At 33.5% G+C, this 23,791-nt stretch overlaps 4 protein-coding genes and 1 long non-coding RNA gene across 23 annotated transcripts in view; 3 read left to right on the top strand and 2 right to left on the bottom strand.

Annotated features, from left to right (window-relative positions):
• The first annotated feature begins 17 nt into the window (after nt 1–17).
• On the top strand, nt 18–3,999 carry LOC132912290 (STAM-binding protein). Of its 3 annotated transcripts, none has more exons than XM_060969655.1 (9): nt 18–112; nt 313–507; nt 624–722; nt 807–1,028; nt 1,477–1,662; nt 1,744–2,041; nt 2,136–2,248; nt 2,326–2,428; nt 2,529–3,999. In XM_060969655.1, the coding sequence occupies exons 2-9, from the start codon at nt 362–364 to the stop codon at nt 2,592–2,594; spliced, it is 1,233 nt and encodes a 410-aa protein (XP_060825638.1). In that variant the 5' UTR covers nt 18–112; nt 313–361; the 3' UTR covers nt 2,595–3,999. The 3 variants fall into 3 exon arrangements, with proteins under 3 accessions (XP_060825638.1, XP_060825637.1, XP_060825636.1); XM_060969654.1 differs by lacking the exon at nt 18–112 and adding an exon at nt 142–254; XM_060969653.1 differs by lacking the exon at nt 18–112 and having other exon boundaries at nt 191–507.
• A 1,579-nt stretch (nt 4,000–5,578) lies between these two features.
• LOC132912296 (dentin sialophosphoprotein-like) lies at nt 5,579–12,676 on the top strand. Of its 10 annotated transcripts, XM_060969671.1 has the most exons (11): nt 6,554–6,810; nt 6,879–7,029; nt 8,078–8,135; nt 8,205–8,415; nt 10,011–10,190; nt 10,474–10,620; nt 10,801–11,214; nt 11,294–11,500; nt 11,650–11,863; nt 11,948–12,020; nt 12,093–12,676. In XM_060969671.1, exons 5-11 carry the CDS (start codon nt 10,145–10,147, stop codon nt 12,096–12,098), a joined length of 1,107 nt encoding a protein of 368 aa, XP_060825654.1. In that variant the 5' UTR covers nt 6,554–6,810; nt 6,879–7,029; nt 8,078–8,135; nt 8,205–8,415; nt 10,011–10,144; the 3' UTR covers nt 12,099–12,676. The 10 variants fall into 10 exon arrangements, with proteins under 10 accessions (XP_060825662.1, XP_060825654.1, XP_060825653.1 ...); XM_060969670.1 differs by lacking the exon at nt 6,879–7,029; XM_060969672.1 differs by lacking the exons at nt 6,554–6,810; nt 6,879–7,029 and adding an exon at nt 7,036–7,440.
• A 226-nt stretch (nt 12,677–12,902) lies between these two features.
• On the bottom strand, nt 12,903–14,255 carry LOC132912328 (CDGSH iron-sulfur domain-containing protein 2 homolog). Its single transcript, XM_060969738.1, has 4 exons — nt 14,097–14,255; nt 13,830–13,924; nt 13,419–13,535; nt 12,903–13,175 (listed from the first exon to the last, which is right to left on the bottom strand). The coding sequence occupies exons 1-4, from the start codon at nt 14,191–14,193 to the stop codon at nt 13,086–13,088; spliced, it is 399 nt and encodes a 132-aa protein (XP_060825721.1). The 5' UTR covers nt 14,194–14,255; the 3' UTR covers nt 12,903–13,085.
• A 750-nt stretch (nt 14,256–15,005) lies between these two features.
• The window catches only part of LOC132912255 (PH and SEC7 domain-containing protein), an 82,578-nt gene continuing 73,792 nt past the window's right edge, over nt 15,006–23,791 (top strand). For 6 of the 8 annotated variants that reach the window (XM_060969545.1, XM_060969548.1, XM_060969546.1 and 3 more), the window contains exon 1: nt 15,006–15,692. In XM_060969545.1, coding sequence (XP_060825528.1) covers nt 15,558–15,692 — 135 coding nt within the window. In that variant the 5' untranslated portion in view covers nt 15,006–15,557. The remainder of the gene's footprint in view (nt 15,693–23,791) is intronic. The other 2 variants (XM_060969551.1, XM_060969542.1) reach the window with 1 other exon arrangement.
• Nucleotides 17,052–19,017, bottom strand: LOC132912343 (uncharacterized). The gene is made up of 2 exons (XR_009659183.1): nt 17,884–19,017; nt 17,052–17,398 (listed from the first exon to the last, which is right to left on the bottom strand). It is a non-coding gene; the product is annotated as an uncharacterized LOC132912343 (long non-coding RNA).

Raw genomic sequence — 23,791 nt, 5'->3', positions numbered from 1 at the left:
CATGCTATAAATGTGTCATGCATATCTACGGTTTAGAAGTTTTCCATTAAAAATCTTTATCTATGTATTAAATTAACAATTGCTACACCATTAACTACCAAAACAAATAATAGTAATTTTTATTTTTCCATTGGTAACACTGGCAATTGATAACATTTGATGACTGATGACATATTAGTTTGACGTATTTTTCTAATCAACTCAATCGCTATTTTGATTATATATTCTTGTTAATGTATTAGAATTAAAATGGGGTAAATGTTTATGTATATTTTAGAACTACGAGGATCCACTGATAGTAAATCTTTTCAGATGTAATAAAGAATTAATATATTGACTAAACGTAACCTAAAATTTTTAAATGAGCAAGGAAACGTCAGAGATCAAAAGTGTCAGTGCCAAACATCCTTGGAAGAATGTTGGCATATCAGATCCACGAGCACGGTTGAAGAATCTTTCGGATTATGCTTCCACAGTAGAAATGGACCGCAACATTCCACCTCAAAGGTATCAGACCCTATTATAATTATTTTTCATATATCATTGTTGCAACCTGTTGAAAAATACATTTTTAAGTTCAATTAAATAATTCTGACACTATTAATCTGTTGAATCCTTTTCAGATATTATCGTTCTGGTGTAGAGATGATTAGGATGGCAGATATGTGCATGAAAGATAATAATCTTGAATATGCATATATTTTATACGTCAAATTCATAACGTAAGCTATGTGATTTTAAATACAATACACAGCTTATGATAATTTAAGGCATTCAATTTATTTTTTAAAAATGTATTATTACAGAATTTTTGTTGAAAAAATAAGAAATCATCCACAATTTGACACAGTATCATTAAAAGATAAGGAGCATAATCAACAAACATTACGTAAAGTACTCCCTAAGGCTGAAGAATTAAAGAAACAATTATTAGAACAATATCAAACAGAATTAAATAAGTATCTGGAAGATGTAAAAGAAAGAGAAAAAATTGAAAAGGAAAGACTGAAACAAGAAGAATTAGAAAAGTACTTTATACTATTTTATAAATTATACAGGGTGAGTCATCTAAGGCTAGAATCAGAAATATTGACCCTTCTCAAACCACGACAAAAATGATGGAGAAGAGATGAATCTGAGAATCAAAAGACATTCTGATATTTCAATATGAAATCTGTTGGTAAGCAAGCACATTGTGAGATTTTTTTTGTAATTTATATGAATTACTTCACAAGCATTCATCTACAGATAGTAGAGAAAAATACCAGATCTAAACTAATGGATTCTTGTGTAAATAATCAAATACTTTTTATAAGGTATGATGACTATATCAAATGCATCAAAAAATATATGATTCATTTTTTAATATAATTAACCGCTTCAAAAATATTTTAACTCCTAGCCTTAGGTGACTCGGCCTATATATTTATATTTATAGATATGTATAATGATTATGTACGTATAATATTTGTCTAGGTTGAGAGAAGAGGAAGAAAGAAAGAACAAATTAGCTGCACTAGCAGCTGTTAAAGCAGCAGAAGCTGCTATGGTTGCAAGTGTAACATCTCCTGAAGATGCCAAGCTTAAAAAAATTTCCAGTATACCATCAAGACCATTAGTAAGTCCATCTAGTGATATAACTGCACAAACATCTAAAGAGAAGTAAGTATAATGTAAAAAGGAATTGAATTTTTATAGTAATTTACAAATAATATTAAATTACATAATTGTATTTTTTAATAGACCCACTATAGATCGCTCAACAAAACCTTCTTTGCTTTGTGACAGTTTTACTTTAAGAGACATAGTACTGCCAACTAAATTAATGCAAAACTTCCTCATGTTGGCATTCTCTAACACCATGAATAATAAAGAAACTTGTGGTATATTAGCAGGCAAATTAGAAAGAAATAAATTAATTGTTACTCATTTATTAATTCCTGAACAAACTGGATCCCCAGATTCCTGTGTAACATATAATGAAGAAGATATATTTGATTATCAGGATCAACATAATTTGATTACTCTTGGTTGGATACATGTATGTAATATTTGAATTTAAAGTAAAATTATCATTGAAAACAACATCTGAACTGGGTGAATTTGCAAATAGAAGAAATAATTGTATTTCACAGACACATCCTACACAGACTGCCTTTCTATCTAGTGTTGATCTTCATACACATTGTGCATATCAACTTATGATGGCTGAAGCCATTGCCATTGTTTGTGCTCCTAAATACGATGAGTAAGTAAAAGAAGAAATATCCGGATGTATAAAAAAAGGAGGTTTTTTAAACTCAAAAATATATTTTTTTACTTTAGAACAGGATTTTTCATTCTAACTCCAGAATATGGTTTAGAATTTATTGCCAATTGCAGAGAAACTGGATTTCATCCGCATCCAACAGATCCTCCACTATACACGGTAATTATTCTAAATGACTGTAATGCAGATTATCATACTGTAATGCAGATTATCATATCATGCAGATCTGTTACACACGTTCAAAAGAATATTTTTTCAGAAAGCAAAACACTGTAAGTTGGATGTAACTGCAGTGATAGAAGTAGTGGACCTAAGAAGAAAATGACATCTTTTAGATGTGTATACACATTTTTGCATATGTATATACTTTAATGTGTACTATTGTATAACAAGTTATGTATTTAACTATCAAATACGTTATACTAAGTGAAAAAAATGAAAAATTGCAGACAGTTTAGCTTAAAGAACATAAGAATTTAGCAGTTGCAAGGCTTTCAATATTTTTATGACAAAGCATTTAATATATTAAAAATCTTTAATATATTTGAAGTAAAATCGTGCATTTAAAATCGGTAGAATAAAATAACGCAATATTTAATTGGTAAATTATAGTAGATTACACGAAGAACTTTATATAATTTAAGAATTTTTAATAATTAACGATTAGAAATTATTTTGACTGAAAATAAGCATTATCGTTAACAGATAGTATTAACAGTTTCATTTTACGAGTATCAAAGAATTTTTAACCTCGTGTAATGAAAATAAGACAAATTTGTTTACGTATAATTTATTTAAAAATAGAATATTTAAGATAGTATGATACAAATGTGCTTCTATTACTCTTTCATAATATTTATATTTATTTACTCAGGTAATACATTGTGTGCCGGAAAATAAATGTATAACAAAAATTTTTATAAACATTAGCAGTGCGCGAAATGTGTGTATAAGTTTACGTGCCTTTCATGGAAAAATAATGGTGTTCATAACCTCATGTTAACCACATGAAGTATGTAACGTTCAATTGTAGATATTGCACGATATCATCGAATAACATTATTTATGATTGGATCATTCAATGAAATCGTATCGTTACGTAAAATCGTAATCGAAAGATCAATAAATTGCATTGACACACTGTGCTAGTCATAACCTAATATATCGAGCTTGTTATGAAATATGTTGGTACACTAAATCGATATATGAACCTTGTGCGATGCTTCACTTTATGTACTCTATAATACAGTACTGTATTTAAAAATTGTATAGTACCAATAGATGCTGTGTTAATTGATATCGGTATAAAATATTTGTACTAGTAGGTACCTGAGATAACTTTTGTGTACTTAAAGGTTTAATTACATGCTTACGTATTGTTTATGAGACTATATATTTCCCTGTCTCATAAACGTGCAATATTTTGTACATACATGTCTCCATCTACTTACTAACAATTTTTTTTAACGACCTGATAATATAACTATCAACTTTTATTATACCGAAAAATATTTTAATTGCCAAATCGTGATTGAACGCGTGCTGCACAGTGAGGGACGTAAATCCTAATTAGCATAAAAGATAATTTAGAACATTAGTCTACGTTCGTACCAAAAAAATTGATGAAGGCTAAATCCGAATGTTATACTTATAAAGTAGTTGAATGTTAGTAAAAAACTGTATATTGCGCAAGACAAGAAATAAATTATAAATTAATATAATAAATCTAATTTTCCGTTGTTTATGATGGTCAGCTTTTGTCTACGAAACGAAAGATTTTCACAAAGAGGACTCGTTTATCTTCTTTGTGATTTTTATGCTCATTGTTCGAGAACATTCATTGTATGCGATTATTTGTCGTCGAGAGAGCATAAAGAAATTATTTACCAGGAAAGAAAGAAAAAAAGGAAGAAGGAGCAGAAGAAAATTATTCACGGCCAGGATACGGAATTCTAAAGAGAACCTATTGTAGGTATACGCGAGTACCTCGTGAGAATGTTTCTCGCCATTCACCTCTCCTCGCGTATATCGAATTACTCGCGTTGAAGGGTTTCGCGCTTTGCGGGGTTTTATCGACGGCAGCAGGGTCAATCTATTTTTACGTGGAAGCTTATGTGTTCTTCGTTTTACCGTTTACAGACTGAGTATAAATCACGTTACGCGTAAGCATTTTCTTTATGCACGCTTCTTTACCCATGGAAATTTCACTTCTCACAGACAACTCCTTAACCATTATTTTCCGTTTACTGACGTATTAACACATCCTGCGCAAGAAATTCATCAACTGTTGCTATTTACAATCTCGATAATTGAATAAGAATTAGTTTATTAGTGAGTATGATTACATCAATATACGAACCAATGGCATGCGACTGTCGCTCTAAACTTTTTGCTTGACCTCGAATTTTATTATCAGTGTTGTAGGAATGAATCCGATATTAATTATGCAAAAATATCAAACATATGTATATATGATTAAAAAAAAAAATGATTTAAAAAACATAAAATAACATATATATGTATGTCTTAACCATTCACTATACCGCAACTACCTGTCGAAGTTTAACGTTTACCACAATACTGGAATGACTATGTTCAGCTAAAAGCGTTTACTTTTATCTTGAATTCTTAATTTTATCCGTCACATATAGTGGGATTAAAAAGGTATCATAGTTCGATACAAGGAATCCTGTTCACGGAATCTTCAACGTTTGCAAATTATATGATTAATTTTAATACGTTTGTGTTTTAGATTCTTCAAATAAAATTATAATACTATAACATTTAATAATATGAAACCACAAAACGATTATCGTCTCTTAAATATTTCTTCTTACTGCTATTCATAAAACAATCATACAATTTACTTATTTACTTCTCGAACACCCTATATATAACGCTGTGGAACTTCCAAGGTAGCAGCTATTTCACAGAACAATGCGGTTGTTTACTATAGATAATTTTTCAACTACACAAAACAGTGTGGAATTGGACTTTAAATTTTGATGATCCTCCTAGAGATAATTCAATATATACCTAACTACTTGAAATTACGTTGAATAGATCTGCAAAATTAAGTTGGGAAAATATTGAATCCAGTAGAAGGAGAATTAATCAGCGTGTGGATAAACAAGGAGAGAACATAAGCAGGTACGTATATAACGGCCTCGTGCCTTTCAAGTTTATTCGATGACGTATAAAATCCTACAGGGTAAAACGTCTGTGACGTACTCATGTATACGCGCTGTGTACGATTTCCTCTACTTAAGCTTGTTGTTACCGGTTTTTACAGTAGAATATCGATCAGATGCACATCGAGCAGCAAGAATTTCAGTATACGTCAATGTATTCTGGGAATATTGCCAGGTAACGTATTGTAACGTGGCTAAAGATCAACCTACCATTATCTTAATAACCAGTATTCATTCAACATTCAGATATTATGTAATGATAATTCTTGTTAATTTAACGTCGCCAGAAATTCGTAACCTCTCGAACGATATATGGAAATATTGCTTTATTTCCAACTTTGGCTGCTTGTTGAACTTAAGTAAGGGACTATGTAGGTCGCTATAACGAAGTCTGTATAACTGTAAGGTGTCTTTAGAATTCTTGAAATTCTTCCCTGGCTACGTGAACTCACTGGTGAATATACTACGTTTGAAGCAAAATTCTGTAATAGTATAATAGAGGCAGATCGAATCACGAAATATAAAACTATTTCGCAAGATGGGGATTGATGTTACTAAATATACCTGATTCTACAGGGTAGTCAAATTGCGTTTAACCGATAGAATTTGATAACTTGCGGTCGTATATAGATTTTGTACGCATTTGCATCATCGATTTCATTAGACAAGTGTTTCGCTCAACTTCAAACAAAATAGTCCGTGTGCGTTGACACTCATATATTTCTCTTATGTTCAAGCTACTTGTTTTAATCCGATTAACGTGCAGAACCGAATACAACTCAAGACGATTTACTCAAAAATGGACTAAAAAAAGAATCGTGAAAGATATCACTATTCTCAATACGAAATTCGTTCTCGAAGATCTCGGCCCGAAAATTTCCTTTGGTAATTTAAAGCGATTACCTTATCTTCTAAGACACTACTATACATTTATACAATTAATGACTTGATTAAATCAACTGATAAGCAGCTGCTAACAAATTACGTTGATGAGTGTTTGTTTCTTCTTGGCTTCGTCTTACACATGCGGCGCGTTATTGTAGATTGTAGCCCTCTCTTTCGCCGTATGTCACTATTATACATATACCTCTCCAGTCGCGTAGAACGTGCAGTATGCTGTTGCTCTTAAGGGAAGGAACAACTCACGGTGCGTGGTTTAACTTGATTCGAGTGGACATTTCAATTTGAAATTGTCTATGCGTCAGACGATATAGAAGTAGAATAGCAACGCGTGGCTCGATCGATGAAACAAGATGATGGAATAATCGAAAGTTCGTATACTACGCGTCTATCCATTAAACATTCGTGTTCTATTATTAAAAACAAGATATAGCTCGAGTACGACTAAAGGTGATTATAGCAAAGATATTTCGATCGTGACCTAGCATAATGAAATTTCATTTGTATTTCATTAATAGTGTAAATATAGTAACTAGTGTAATAGTGTAACTCCTAGTGACGAGTTACTCGACAAACGTCGTTTGTTCTTCGAGTTCGTGAAAGTTTCTGTAACATTATTGGAATACAAATTTTATTTAAATGTGACCATACTCTTCACGTAATAACGAGGTAACGATTGCGTCATTATCGGTAATCAACACGTCAATCGAGCGGTTTCCACTTTTTCGAAAAAAAAACCAACTCGTGTTACGGAAATGCACTCGTGATCGAGATTTTAGAAGTAGCGCGTAAAACGCAGTTGAGAATTGAAAAGTGAACGGCGAGTGAAACAATTTGTGTACACACGAACATTTTCCCCCATCTTACGAGGAACAACGATTAATTGTAATGCAATTACACGCGGAACGTTGTAATTGCGTGGTATATCGGCCGAACCATAAGTTCGTGTGTGACGACAATTTTTCGAGTTTTACTGGCTGCCACTGTTTCCTGGTCTCTCTTCTAAATATATAGCGATTCTTCACCAAACGATTGCAAATAGAGAAAAAGTGGAACATTCTACTTTCACGTTCGACAAAGGTATGCACTTTTAGACCGTGTATTATACACCGAGAAATAGGTTAATTCGTCTATTGATTTTTTTTTATCGACCAGGATCTCGCGCGGATGCTTTCTCTATGATTTATCTTTATTGAAAACGGTGGAATGACTACGACAGTCGTCTCGTTGAAACGTGGCGTATTAAAATGCGCGTTTAGAAGTTCCGTTCTGTGGGTTTATTCACTTAACACATACAGATAAAAAGTGACACGTTCATTAATTAGGCATCGTAATTATCGATATCGTCGTCAAAAAATTCCGTATATAATTATGATAATTTCTTGTCTTCTTTACAATTTCCTATATCGTCTGTGTGAAACGTCCTATATTCTAATTACATTTAAGCAAAAAGTTGGTCGAAGATCAAACAAATAATAAATATTTTCATTCCTCCGAAATTACTTTTCCAAATACTGTTTATCTTTTCTTAATGAATTCCTAATAATTTAAAAAAGATAAATATAACGTTTTCTTGCATATGATTTTGCGGCAACGGTAATAAACATACACACATATATATTATAATCATACGAGTCTCTTCCTAATCGACTAACAAATACTATTTCAAAAGAGGACATAACTAATGAAATATTAATTGTATATTTTCATCTTTCAGAATAGTCAGATACCTGCAAATCATTAGAACAATATTTTCTACTTCCTTTTTGAAGTATGTAAGGCGTATAACAGCACATGAATGTTAGCGACGTCAGAAGAAGAGATTTATGTAACTTTTTTCACAGGCGAATTCGTGAGAATCCGGCACACGGTCATTCTTGGATTTCCATAGCGATTGTGCCCGAAATTAGGAACGATTTCTGTGAAAAAAGTGCCTCTTCACTCTTACCATAATAATATGTACACACCATAAAAGAAAATTCAAAGTGATAAATTCTTGTGTTTTGAATGTTTTCCAACTTCCATGTTTGAATGGCATCGCAAGGATATTTTTATGTACGTAAACAAGTTCTTTATAACAGTTTCTTCTCGCCTTAATATGACAAGTATAAAAAGTAGATCGTACAATACGGAATAATATATGAAAGTAAACTTAACCGGGATTCGTCGACACGCTCACAGCGATGTAAATGATCTGGTGTCGTTTCATAACATTCTAATTCGATTTTCTGAGAATTTGGTTATCTGAGAAATGAAGTACACGAAGATATTCGACTTCTATACGAAACACTTTGAAATTTCATTAACACTGTTATGAGATTCGATTATCATGGTAACATTAGCAAAGCATGAAACAAACCTGAGAATATATACAAAAATTACACAATATTTAGTGCTAGTGTATATTTCGCAGAGATCACAAAAGTATTTAAACAGTCAATTATCCATCATATTAATGAACCTTGATGTTCAATGTAAAACGCAGGGTAATATATATTTAAACAACTTTTACGTTTTAGTTCTAGACTTGAGATCTAATAGGCGATGAATATTGTAAGCTGTAGAGACTATATATTATGTAGCAAATATAGATATAAATACTAATTGATACTTCAATGTATGTATACTTGTGGACAGCATGACGTTTTTAAAACGAAGTTCAAGGAGAAAAAACAATTTAGTTCAAACAGGTTAAATCGCTCAATTGATATAGTAGTTATCTGACAAACGGAAGCTGATACAGTCGAACTCATCTCTATTATATACATACATCTTATTATTCGAATCTTTCCATTTATTCTTTTCAAAAGTGCAATTTCCGTAAATACATGTTTGTCTCTTTCGTATTACTTTGAATTGCGAAATTATACGCAATCAGAGACCATTCAAATTTATAAATGATATTGATTTATAAATATGTAATTAGAATTTCATAGAAAACTGGGTAATAATTTAAATTTCACTCAATTGAGAAAATCATCTTTAGATTCGAAATGTGGTGCAAGAAAATACCATTGATAGACTTTTATTTCGATAAACACTTATACACATTTCTATTATCAGTGGGAACTATCGCGATTCACGAAGCCAAAGACAAATAGAATAACGAATATAAGAATATAAGATAAATATATTATTTTTTATTACACATTAAGAAGTTTTAAGTAAATTTTAGTATTATTATTTGATTATTTTAATAAGGCTTAAAGCCTAATACAGTCTCTGTTATTAACGTACATATTTCATTTAATTATAGTAAAATGTACCAAAATATAATACGATATGTAATACATTATGGAATAACATAACATAATATAATATAGCATAAGCACATTATTATCGAACAGGAAAAAATATCCTGTTATGCGTGTTAGAAATACACATATTTCAAGTGCTTTTGTGCATTCTGTATTTGTTTGTAATGCATTCAATAAAACAATATAAAAGATAATTATTTACCTATCTTCTTAATATAATATATATAAATAAATACCTTTGATCAACACATTAGTGCTATATATAATTGTACTAAAATGGTGATATAATAACAAAAAATGTATTTGTATGCCTAGTTTATCTAAGATAACAGATAAAACGTATAATAGGTAGAGGTGGAGAAAATTGATAATTGCGATCAATCTTGATTTCAGGTTCGATCCCACAACGCGGATTAACGCTCGGGGAACGATAAGCTGTGCCAGAGACGACGAAGTGCGTGCAAAAGTGCAACTTTAGAAGTCTTCGAATTCAAGGCGTAAACACAAATAGACAGAACGGGAAAAAGATGCTTCAATTGCGGGTGATCGTTGTTCTGCTGGTTTCGATGTGCGGTAAGATAAAAGTATAGCGATATTTCTATGTCGAGTGAAATTTTTGTAAATTTTCTTAAACCTGATACTTCAGAATTTCAAACAACCAGGCTAACTATAGATTTGTCAAAATATACAAATTCTCCCTTTACTTCTCAATATATTTTTGAAATTTTACGAAATAGAGGCAGTTCCACGTAAAGTGTTTGCCACTTTATTTACAAGCTGTTAATGTTTTTCGCATTCGTATTATTTGCATCGATAGCGTTAAAAATTGTTGTTTTATAAATAGTTTCGTTGTTAGTTGGCAGAGTCTCTCTACTGAATGCGAGCAGAGAAGAACATCCGAGCAAAGTGGACATCAGAAACCTGAAGGAACCGACCGATATTTCGAGTAATAGCAATAGCAAAGCGACCACCTTATCGATAAAGGCGGCAGAAGATAATACGAGTGGGTAGAATGAATTTTCTTAACGATTGAATTCTTTGTGTTTGCATCATCTCGGTTGAACGCTTAAAATGCATGCGGTCAATATTCTGTCTGCATAATTTAAGCTTAATGATAGCACAAATTATTACCGTGAGAATGTACCGAATGTACAGAATGTCATGTTTTTTTATTTTTTTTTAGGTATAAAAACTGCGAACAAGACCAATGATTCTACACTAATTAATACAGCTAATGCGGATGTAAATATGACGGTAGAAAAAACAATCGACGAGAAGGTGGAAGATAATGAGAAGCTAAATAATAGCAAGCAAAATAATGAGAAGCTAAATAATGACAAGCAGAATAGTGAAAAACTGAATAATGAAGAGCAAAATAGTGAGAAGTTAAATAAAGAACAGGTAAATAACGGAACGCAAAGTAACGAAAAGCAAAATAGTGAAAAACAAAATAGTGAAAAGCAAAATAGTGAAAAACAAAATAGTGAAAAGCAAAATGATAGGAAAGAAAACTATACTTCTACGAAAGAAGCAGAGGATATGCTTCACTATAGTCAGTACCCACGGGATGACGATGGTGATTCGTTAAATGCTACAGGTATATCTTACATAAAATTTGAATGAAAAGAGGAAGTTATATAAAAATGGACTACATTACATCCATATTCCTTTTAAAGAATCTACGGTAAATAACACGACTATTGCGGATAATAAGACTGAATCCACTACACAGTCTCAGGTACCAAAAGTTATTCCTCATGAGAAAGAAAAAGATGACGCGAAAGATGGGGAAATCACTGAAAATATTACGCAGACTACAACTGAAGTACATCACGGTATCGTATCTTCTGACACAAATCACACTATCAATACCAATAATTTCGGTACTAAAATGTATTTTAATATAATTTCTTATACAAATTCAAATTCTATAAAAATAACTCAGTCACGCATTATTACATACTTGAAAGCTTATTGCATGTTTTAAACTCGATGAGTTTTACATAGTATAATAAATGTCATTATATCGTAGATGTTTCGAATTCGACGGATTCAAAAGATACTACTAATACTACTGAAGCATCGTTTAAAGTAAATGAGGTTAAGAGTATAAGTTCTGAAGCTGCGACTTCTACTAATAACAAACATATGTCTCCGGGAATCATAGCACTAGTTACTGCGATCAGTTTTGCTGTAGTAATTGCATTGGTATACATTGGCATGATCGTTTGGAGGCGGTACATCGAGTAAGTATTAAATTTACTATAGTTTTTTTTTTATTTATGTATATGAAGTAATAAACTAATTTATTCGATATTCTTGTATTTTAGATATAGATATGGACACCGGGAGTTACTTGTTAATGAACTAGAATTTGATACTAATGATTTGCGTCATTTTGAGGTGAGCGTATAACTGATTATATTCAAATTAGTATTTAATTAAATCATAATAATTTAATTTTACACATTACAGCTGTGATTTCAACGAAAGTAGTAATTTGCAGGGAAGAAAAACCGAATGATTCACAGCTAAGGCTGATATTATGTAAATATTGAAGATTCATTGATCTGTGATACTAAGGACATGCATTGTGCCTGACAGTCAAGACACCAAATATATTTGGATAATATTATACAGTTCTTGGGATGTAATTGTTTTATATACATTATGTATACAATCCACTTTTTTCAACACGTTGATTGTTTTTTCCTTCTCCTGTAGAAATTAGAAATAGCGTTACTGTGCTATATTCTTGTATATTTTTCTGGTGATAATGCGATGCGCAGATCGTTGAATAAATGACGTAGCATTTTAAGTATCAACTAAATGTTTTACAAACAGTTGAGGGTGCTAGAATATCTGTCAGTTTTCTTTGATATTACTGTAACGATATTCTTTCTTGTTTTGTAGTATTTGGAACCATTGAAAAATGTATACTATAAACAAAATTTTTGTAATGTAGTATTATCTTCGTTTTCCACCTGTTTTTGTAATATGTACGACGAATATGTAAATAATTTTAGTTAAATAAATAAATCGGTGGAATATTTTTTTTACCAATGTATTTTTATTTTTGAAAAAAAGGGTTCAGTTAACACCTTTTCAGGTAATTGCAATAAATCTTCGTAAAAATTATGCACATAAAAAGATAGGACCATTTATAATCTTACATACTCTAATTTACATAGTTAGTGACAAAACGAATTTTGATAACAACACATTTATTTATAAATTCGACAAATCACAATCCCAAAAAATAGTTACAAATGACAATACGTATAATATTTTACATTCTGTACTTGGTGTTGGTTTTTTATTCATTTAAATATTTATCTACACTAATTATTTGTGACATGTTTATATGATTCTATATTATTCGTTACAGGAATCTTTTTGTTTTTGTTTATAATCAGCTTTGTAAAGAACAAGTACATACAGCAATTTTTATGTGCCAATAAGTTTACATTAATCTTTGTTTCTTGTAATTACAAGAGGACCCACATTATCATTCGTTTCCTGATTATGACGCCCATGAGCACCATCACAATATGGCCACTAGAATAGAAAGATTTTTAATGTAAATATCAACATTATTCATATTTGTATGTATTTGTCAATATTAATATCTTTTATGTATATGGTTAGCATACAAACAAATGATATAATTGTATAATATATGTTTATGTGACTCACAAAGTTATTCATAGATACTCTTAATGTATGTCACTTATGAATAGGATCCAGAATCTGAACAGCAAAATGAGAGCAACGAGGTAAATAAAAATACAGAAAACTTACATTCTTAGATCTCCAACAACGGCAAAATGCAGCTTTCTCAGTGATATCTTCTATATCAACCGTGTCTACCACTTTATTTACATCCTTCTTTATATTAGGATTCACAAACCCACATGGCTGTAATTATAATTAATACAAATTACAGATGAGTAGATTGTATAACATGCTAATTAATTGGTACAGTGAGACCTTTAATACATATATTTTATAAACACAAATTTATGAATTCAAATAAAAAATAGTATATAGTACTGATTTTTAGACAGGTTTAGATTAAAGGTATACAATTATAAATATGAAGTAATATCGTTATATAATCAAGAAAGGAAAGGCGAAATATAACGTGACATACTATCTTAATGCCCTTGATGTATTGAAAGATAAATACAATACATTACATAGATTACTTACTGGTACTCTAGCCTTTGGACAGAATGCTTTATATGACATATAACCGATACCCGCTAATAAAGCTGTTGGTGGGACTAAGGAAATCCAATCACGTACTAAATGAAAAAAAAAATTTCATAAATTCATACTATTCGTAGAACTATTGGATAGAATGTGGCACAGTAGTGATTTGCAATGTCACGTTCAAAAACTTTATTTCTGAAAGGTACTTAACATGATTCTGCTAGATCACTAAATATATAGTAAATATGTTATTTAATTTCTTACTTCCAAGTCGAAACCATCCTCCTATAGTATCCGGAATAGGCAATCCAGCTAAATAATTTGGAAGAGATTCTTTGACGAGATGTGCTAGTGGCATCATGATTGCTATCACTACTACGCTAATCAAGCTGCGATTTCAAACGCGAACTAGCTGCGCTGCATATTCGATTATTCTCCCATACCACAAAGTGAAATATATAAGTTAAGACTAACTTTATATATATTTATAACATATAATTTTAAACATGAGAATCAATAGATATATTTTACTCTTCGAACATTTTATACTTGTTATAAATCCGTTACAATGTTAAATAAAATATTACTGCTCATACATTATTTGAATTTGACAATTGAAAACATTTTGGTTTTTAAGTCTTCTAATAAATTATTGCTTGTGTGTATTGTTTAAAAATTTGAAGCCCTATTTCGAGTTGTTATATTAATGGTATCGTTCTAGTTAAGTAAAATAATTTTATTTGATAATCATGACTGAGTAATAGTTTTATTGGATAGGAACGTTCTAATAATAGTTTACTAAATATAATTAACAATTTTTTAAATATATCAATTTTTTTAGTAAAATGACTACACCTATTTCATTTGAATTGCGACATATATGTATATGTATGTGCAGCACACAATGCTCAATACTCTAAATCGCAAATTGTAATATCGTAACGTGCGCAATTTTTCAAACTCCTGAAAATCGTACGATTTATTAAAACTACAATAAAAGATACAAACATATATATTTTCTATGTATAATTTTTAAAGTTGGATATAATATACATATGTAATGTAATTTGCAATTGCATTGTTGCCGGCAGATTTTGACTAACGTAGTGTGAAAGGTGAAGGACCGGTGGGGACTGCAAGATGCCTTGTAGGTGGCGCCATCCAGTCGCGAGGCGTTCGCCGGGCAGGGTGGAGGTGGCTGCGTCGTCCGCAAGGATACGTGGTCGGTTGCCGCGACGCCGCCGCGGTTCGCGCAGGCACAGGTACGAAGTGCGCGCGTTTTCGAGGCGGGTATCAGTGAAAAGCGCAGGAGTGGCGTTTCTACGTGTCCGTTCCAATATCGCTGGCTGCGGTCCATCGTCAACGGTGCATATCGGGTAGTAGGAGGCTCGTGTCATCGGTGACGGAAAGAGAGGAAAGAACCAAGGAGAAGGAAGAGGGAAGGAAAGAGATAGAGAGCGCGGCGCGGTTCTATCGCGCGGTGCAGTGCGAAAAGTGTTCGCGAAGGGGGCCCTTGCTTCCTGGTCCGTGTGTGGGTGTTCGTGCGTGTGCCAAGAGAGCGAGAGCACGTAAGAAACGTTAAACGTAGAGTGACACACGGTGGTTGACAAAGGGAGAGAGGAGAAAGACGAGATAAACACGGGTCGTCGGATAATCCTTGTGTACGGTGTGCGGGTTTCGTGAAGGTGCGTCAAATGACAGTGAGGTGATCAATGTGCTCGAAACATGGCTGAGGAGCTGGTGGTCACCCTGAACCGCGGCGACTCGTCCGGATTCGGGTTCTCGCTCCTCGGTACCGCGGGTTTGCCGCACGTCATCTACGACATCGTTGAGAATTCGCCGGCAGCTAAGAGCGGCAAGGTAAGTACTACTTACTGGCTTCGATCGTATTTTCATATATATCTAACATATTCCTGTGGTATTGCCTGTATTGGTTTGGTACCACATAGTCAAAGAGAGTGAGTGAGAGAGAGATAGAGAGTGTTCGAGGACAGTCAAAGGTGCACGTTACGAGAAAGAGCAACCCCAGTTTCTATACGCGTATAGTGTATATGCATCTAACGCTGTGTATACGTTAAACGCATTCGTCCGAGAATCCTACGAACGCGAAGGGCCTCAAAATAACGCCCGGTGTATATCGACCCGTGTTATTATCGCGAGCACCCTCTGTCGCCCTGTCTGTTTCTTGACCTCTGATTACTTTTTATTCTCACGCTTTTGCGAGTCGTGCTTCCTAGTGCTTCTTCCACTGGTATGTATACAGTAGTGCTTCTTTAACTGGTCACGAACCGGGAGCTTATCCGGTCAGTTATCGAGGAAGGTATATTCTTAGGAAATTTCAACTATCTGTGTTTCCCAATAAGTACTAATGTGATATGGATAGCTGACACATTTGTTTATTTTACATATGCACACTAGTGACGCGTTAATTCACTTGTTCCTTGAAACTTATTTTATGGAGTGTCTCTGACGTCACGTATTTATATAATATAAAATAAACAAATGTTTCAGATATGCATATCTCGATTGTATTCAGAAGAAACGAAGACACTGTAGACTACCTGGAAATATATTTTTTTGAGGAGGTACTTTCCCAAATAAGGTACTGCAAAGTATGGTCAGTTTATGAGGTACCGCTGTAATACCAGAAGTGTCTAGAATAATTTAAAAAGATAGTTGAAAAAATTTATGAGGATGGCAATTGTCAGTTATCGAAGCAAAATCCTGACCAGTTAACAGGGCAATATTGTACACCCGTTTTAACGTCGACGGTACGGGGATGCTGATTGGCTGGGTGGGATCGGTTTAACGGCCACATTCCAGCCTGTCGGTCGGTCCCTCTGTCCGTGTGCTCTCTCTCCTTTCCTTTTTCCCTCTCTCTATATCTGTCTCTCTCTTTCTTTTTCTCTTTCCTGTTTCCTGGGGAACGTATCCCTTCCCGACGATCATACGGATCGGAAAATTTGAATCAAAAGAGACGAGGACCCTTTGTGCGTCCCAACGTTCCTTACGTTTACGTCAGGTCAGTCGCATTTTCTCCATTCCTCGTATCCTCGTTGAAATGTTTTCAACGCAGCCATGTTTATATAGGAGCTAGGAACTATTTTGCTTTATACTAACAGTAGGCCAATTTATGACATTTTGATTTATTATCGATTATGTTGACTTGAGATAACTTCTTTTTAAAAGTTTGAATAAATTTTCAAATACAAACTACAATAATTTTTCATACTTTCATAGTCGAAAGAAGTGTATTTATTTTTTGTAAATTACAAGTACAAGTACAATTGCATAATAAAATAATATATGCTAGATTAATTTTTACGAAGCAAGATATTGTACGCAATGGATCGACTATAGGTCACCGTTCGTTCCATAGTTCACGCAAGCGCGTTGTTACGCGACCGCCAATTTTTTCCATGGTACCTCGTAATTTTGCAAATTGAACTCACTCGCTCTTTCTCTCTCCTTTTCTACTTCCACTTCCCCCGGTGTTTCCCAGTTCTAGCGCAGAATAGATCGATTGCTTTGACGGAACTGGTTTCCGATATCGGCGATACTGGCCACTGTGAAAGATACGAATTTCGTGTAGCAGATGCAAAATAGATTAACCCTCGTCACGTGGACCAGTTTAGATCGAGTTCGTAAAAATCGTAATCCGAGGTGGCGCAAACGAGCTGTTGGAAACCTAACCGTTATTAAGAATGGCGTCTTTTTTCAATTATCCAATAGATTAATATAAAACATTTTTAACGGTTGAATCGTGGAAACGAAGTTTTGCGAGAGTCGCAAAAAATAGGAATTCGTAATAGATATGATTCAATAAGCATTTGCGCAATTGCTATGAATGCAGCACACAATGGTCCTTTATCAAATCTTTTACAACGTAGGTAGTCGATATGTAACATATATGTATGGTATATGAGTCATGAAGAGGCTGATAAGAAGGCTGATTTTTATACATTTATCAGAAATTTGGAAGTGGAAAAATGCACGTAATGGAGAATGATATGTAGAAATATATATGAAACGTCCAAAACAGAGTATTTACCGTAATATCTCGTAGATGAAACAAATTTCTGTTTAAATTCCATTTCTTCAGTTACGCACGTAAAGATATAAAGTACATAGTAAAATATGTATAAAGTATTTAATAGTACGTTCAATAGTCGTTTGCTTAGATATGTTTATAGGTTAGTTTCGTATGGTCATATATATTTCTACGTGTGTTTGAAACGTGCCACATCCAAGCAATCAAAGCGAGTGTCTCAAAAAACTGTGGGATGCGCATGCGCGTGACTTTTTGTATTCTGCATAACTGTCATTCGCGAGAAGAATGCGTGTAACAAAGGAGCGGCCAGTCATTACGCGTGATTGGAATGTGTCATTGTATGCACTGCCCCTTTTTCCCTTCTTTCTCCACTTTTGTTTTTCGAATTCTTAAGGTCCCATTAAACAGAGTGGTGTAATTGGAAATGTATACTAACGTGTTTCCGTATTTGTATGATTACTTTCGTTCTGTGGGGAGATACATAATCTCCAAACATCTCATTCTAACCTACATGCTGTATGATCACTGATATTGGAAATCTTTGTTAGTGGTGTTGAACTATGGTAGTTTGCTTTAAAATTAATGCATAATTGAAGGTAGGTTCCACTTGTTTTCTTTAAATTGACTCAATACTAAAAGAAATCAAAATCTAGTAACAAAATCTAGTAACAAATTGGAAAATTGTACTGTTTCCACATATACTATTGCTCGTAGCCCTTTACAGAGGAATAATATCTTTATGTATTTAAAATGATAGTATATTTTCAATATCGAAAATTTATTTTTCCACTACGTTTTTGAAGATATAATTAAACTAAGTGAGAAAATTATAAAGCTATAGGACTCGTTGATAGAATAGACATTTTCATAGACGTAAACTATTAGCAGCACAAAGTACAGATTACTCGATACGATTTATCGATACAAGACCACTGCGAGATAAAAACTCGATTTATGTTCGTCGTTTTGCAGAATTATCCCTTAACACCCCTTTGTATCGGCATTTTCACAGCGAAGCGTTCGAGATACGCTATCGAGACTGGATTTATTCCGTTGATGGAGGTTAGCGAGAGTGCAAAGACGAAACCCGGCGAACTGGATTATTTCTTTTTAATTAATATGGCAGTGCCGTGGGCCTCGAAAGCAGGTTAGACCACTATATATCGGTAGCCACTCTAGATTCATTGTTCGACCGGTACAAAGAGCTCGTAATACATTTTGCATTGTTGCGCGCTCGGATTTTTCAAATTGTTTTTTTCTTTACCGCGAGGGTGCTGGAATCGGTATCGAAACGAAGTAGAACAGCCGCCGTTTAACGAGTCATTGGGAAATTTCACGCGTAATAAACGCCTTTTGCGTCGGTTATTTTGACTCGTAATTATTCGACGAACATAGGGCTGTATTAAATTTGCTATTTACAAAATATATAAATAGTAAAATAATGAAATCTTAAACGTTAGAACGGTATTGAAGTATCAAATATTTAAAGATTCTTGCATATCGATTATAGAGGGAGTAAATATCTAGCATTAAATAAGTAAGTAAATACGTAGTGAGTAATAAAATAATTAAAGAAACTATATATATACAGTAAAGATTTTAAAATATTGAATATTTAAAAAAATACTTAGGGAATGGTTCTATATGTAAAGAAATAATTGTGATGTAAAATTATAATCATGATTTATAATTGTAAGTATAGATATGAAGAAAAATGTATTAAGATGTAATAATTATTAAGATTTCCTGATTCAATAATACATCTTAATCGATTAATTCTGCCGAAGTTGTAGTTGTGTAACGATTAACTAATATCTTATTGTAGTAAGCTACGAAGGATATGTGAAGCACAAATTGCAGTAATACCTTCCTAAAAGCTCCCATTTAACAAAAAGAGAATATTCACTATGGACTACATAGTAATTCCGTTCAACAGCGTAATTGTTCAAGTATTCGTAACTCTTATCAACCTGTACAAAAACCACATGTATTCACGAAACGCATTAACAAACTTCACGTTATCACAAGCCATTTCCAGGTATCTGTACCGGCATAATTCTTCCCACTGTTTTCGATCCTCGCCCCTGATCAACATTTCCTTTGTTCTGGCTGCGAAATTAATTTCGGCCGATCCGTTCTCGGTAATTAAACAGTGTATAAAAATGTGTGCACAAGATAAGAGACACGCAATGGTATTCTGGAACATTGTTGCAAAGAAACAGATGCGAACCAGCGAGCATGATTACGTGCTTTCATTCGTTTATTCGTGGAACAGTTTCTTTTTCTCTTCGTAGCGATAATTTCTTGATTAGCGAACCTAACCCTTTTAGTAGGGAAACCTTTAGGCGGCGTTGCTTGTGCAGCTATTATACCTGCGGTACGATACATCTCAGCGATAAAGCTGGTATAATATTTTACGAGGACTAGAGAAACACGATAAGTCATATTTTCAGTTTTTCACGGAGCAGGCCTTTTTTGAGATAAAAAGAACAATATTTTACGAGGACGCGCGTTAAGTTATATCTTTCGTTTTTCATAGACGTTATATTTCACAATGTGTTTTTATTTAGTTTTACCGTCAAATATACATCTTTACCATTCTCGTTAAAGGATGATCAAATTTCGAAAGGATTAAACTTGATATTAATCTGGATATACTCCCTCTATCTTTTTAAGTATTTTTCACGTTTTTAGTCGAGCAGATTGACAAAGATTAGAGAAAACGAGAGCTTGCACGTTAACTTTGATTCGTTTCGCGTATGGTCCACTGGTATTTGTACAAATAACAAAATTTCCGTCATTGATATTTGTCGTTTGGATGCAAGACATCGATTATTTATACATTTTTATCCGAATTCCATCTATTGGGTAGAAATTTAAATTAATTTCAAATTAGACGAACTCCAACCGACCGAATGAATTTATCCGAACATGAATTCCTCCCACGTGAATGAAAAACTACAATTAACGGAGTGAATCCATACAAACGTTATATGAACTGTTTACCTTCCGTGAAATTCAGATAAACGAACGTCCGCTTTACACCTACACGGATCTTTCGTGCAGTCGGAAAGGTTGATACGTATAATTTGCTGTCCGAACATTATGCAACGGCGTTGCGTGATGACACGACAGAAGAAGTTGAAGTTTCTTGACGGAGGCGCACGCGAGCTCAACAATTAGCCCGACGCGCGTACACGTCGTCGAATTTCTCGAATTTATCGATCGATCGTCTTGATAGCTGCAAGACGAATGATCCTCTCTCGCTTTCCGTAATTACTGCTCTTGAGACTGATACGATGCCTCTGTAATCTTGTAGATCGGAATAACGATCGATGTTCGGCCAGGCAACTTTTGAATACGTATTGTAGCGTGTGTATGTGGTAATGTGCGGACCACGTTCGATTCTTAGCGGTTAAATGGGAGATGAAATTGTGCTTGGTATAATCTTCGCGTAACTATTAATTCGCAGTTGCGAAATATTTCGGAGTTTATCACGTAAGTATTTTAGAAGTTCGTTTACAGCGAAACAGGTGACGATTAAAGTTACTTAAATCTTTAAATATTTGAAAATCAATTCAGTTCGATATCTGTATGCATAAATCTTGAGATACCCAATTCGATTGTCTTGGAAACATTGAAATTTTTAAATATCGAAAATTCAATTGTCTCGAAATATTGAAATCTGTAAATATTCGATGCACGATTCACCCAGAATAACAAGAGCTTTAAATAATTGAAGCTTGATTTTCTAGATGTTGCAGGATTCAAAGCTATTTTTAATTATCTTAAAAATATCCAATTCCCCAAAGCTCCGATATTGTTCGATCAAAGATACATCTAAAATCACTTGTTAGAAAATCTTGTCTCTTCGTATCGTCTTGTAGCAATAACATTATCGCCAATAACATTATTGATATTATTGCATGATTCGGTAATACGTTGATTTATGGGAAGGAATATGTCGGGTCATGGGTCGAATTCAAACCCTTTCTATTAGATACAGATGTTGCGCCAGACAGCCGGCAAAATCGAATCTGAGACGGCGCGCTATTTATCCGCAGCTTCTGCAATATCGGATCGACGTTACGATCGATACTATCTCACAGCGCGCACCTATCTGACGTATTAATTTCCGCAAAATTTCCACCTGGTAATTCGATCTAAATCGATCACGATCGAAAGTGGAACGTTGCGTGCACCTAGTCGTGTCAAGGTACTACCTTTACGACACCTTGTTTCTATACAGGCCACGATACAGTCAGGTCATAAAAATTCGTCACTAATCAAAGCACATCAAGGAGGAGATTACCAGATTCGCAACAAGATACAGAACAAGAATAGAAACACACCCGAACCAGCTGGCAGCTGAAACGTGCAACACAACAAACATCGCAAGAATACTAAAAAGGAAACACCCAATAAACCTCATAAAAGATATAACTTAGAAAAAACGAAGCTGGCACCCCGCTGGGGGTAGCCGTCCACATGCTATATTATTTTTTATTTATATTTTTTTTTTCTTCACCAACAAGATATAACACTTTACCAAATGTCCGCAAGGACAAATTGTAAAATAACCAAAATAAAATAAAAAAAGAAAAAAAAAATAAACTAATCAAAGCACTATATTTCGTGGAAGAGATATAGTCAGGTTACATGATTACGTAATTGTAGTAGTGAAATAGAAATTCACATTCCTTTCGAAGGTAAACGATCCGTATTTAAGAGTCAACGATGTACGAAATTATTATTCTATGCAATAATATTATTATATATTATACTTGCATTAAATATTTATACAATATTGTACACGTGAGTCGTTCAGAAGCCTCGCTGCTTAATTTTGGAAGTAGAAAAATACAAATAAAACGGGCCAGTCGATTTTGAATATTTGTGGACTTAGATATTTTGGAACAATTAAATCGAATACTTAATATTGAAATATTTTTTAACAATTCAATTCTTACGGTTCTTTTTTTCCTTCTTCAGAAATTCTCATGAAATTCTTATGGAAGTACATAAATCACTCGCTTTTATGAATGAATTAATCGAGAAAATTATAAAATAACGTGTATGAGATTCGATCTCATTATCCTATAACGTTGAACTGAAATTAAGTCCATCATAACGAGATATCGAAGCATCCTGAACGATCGAAAAGCTTTAAACCGATAGCAATACGTACAGTCACGATAATTCGTTCCACGTTTAATATGTTTCGGTGATGAATTGATTATTCCTCGATTAATTCGTATCATGTTAATGGACGTCGATCGATTTTCCATGTTATCCGTTCCAGTACGATTCTTCATCCTTGACATTTGAATACATCGATCCTCTCCTGCGCCAGTGTCATCGTCATTGCTCTAAATCCATTTACTCCAAACGAGATACCAGCGTGCAATCGTGCACTGTGCGATTAATTATGAAACTTAACGAGGAGCCCCGTTATCGCGGAATTAAGAAATCATGGATTTCATTAGTATGCGAGCGCCGTTGGGAGACGCGACTCGAATGGGAAAAGTGGTATTTCCTTTGGGTGAAAACTGCTAATTAACAAACGAAGTTTCACGCTTCATTGATAGTACGATTTATGGATACTATTGATGATATCGCGTTTATATTATATATGTTATATGTATTATAAAATTGCGATACATGAATGTTACTCTTCTATAGGGAAATTATAGAAACTCATGCTATATAGGAAATTTTTGTTTATACGTGGAAAATATCGTGGTATGGAAATGTTAATGCCTTTCGATGCTAGACGTTAGTTGGACAATTTTTCAGATACCGACCAAAATTTCGTTTTCAAGGAATTGATTTGCAACGAAAATTTGCTCACAATTGATCCTGAAATATTCTGCCAATTTTGAACGATCATTTTAACCTTCTCGAAAGA

The sequence above is a fragment of the Bombus pascuorum genome, chromosome 11 (assembly GCF_905332965.1).
Source record: "Bombus pascuorum chromosome 11, iyBomPasc1.1, whole genome shotgun sequence".
In the NCBI taxonomy this organism is placed as follows: Eukaryota; Metazoa; Arthropoda; class Insecta; order Hymenoptera; family Apidae; genus Bombus; species Bombus pascuorum.
Note: the sequence above shows the minus strand (reverse complement) of the source record. Positions and strands in the feature narration are given on the sequence as shown.

Bases quoted from the DNA above. Each gene is read 5' to 3' on its own strand.
- LOC132912290 (XM_060969655.1), top strand. From the start codon at position 362: ATGAGCAAGGAAACGTCAGAGATCAAAAGTGTCAGTGCCAAACATCCT. The intron at 508-623 runs GTATCAGACCCT...AATCCTTTTCAG, and splicing joins CGCAACATTCCACCTCAAAG to ATATTATCGTTCTGGTGTAG. The intron at 1,663-1,743 runs GTAAGTATAATG...ATTTTTTAATAG, and splicing joins GCACAAACATCTAAAGAGAA to ACCCACTATAGATCGCTCAA.
- LOC132912296 (XM_060969679.1), top strand. From the start codon at position 10,145: ATGCTTCAATTGCGGGTGATCGTTGTTCTGCTGGTTTCGATGTGCG. The intron at 10,191-10,473 runs GTAAGATAAAAG...TTTCGTTGTTAG, and splicing joins TCTGCTGGTTTCGATGTGCG to TTGGCAGAGTCTCTCTACTG. The intron at 10,621-10,800 runs GTGGGTAGAATG...ATTTTTTTTTAG, and splicing joins GGCGGCAGAAGATAATACGA to GTATAAAAACTGCGAACAAG.
- LOC132912328 (XM_060969738.1), bottom strand. From the start codon at position 14,193: ATGATGCCACTAGCACATCTCGTCAAAGAATCTCTTCCAAATTATTTA. The intron at 13,925-14,096 runs GTAAGAAATTAA...TTTTTCATTTAG, and splicing joins AGGATGGTTTCGACTTGGAA to TACGTGATTGGATTTCCTTA. The intron at 13,536-13,829 runs GTAAGTAATCTA...TTATAATTACAG, and splicing joins GTCCAAAGGCTAGAGTACCA to CCATGTGGGTTTGTGAATCC.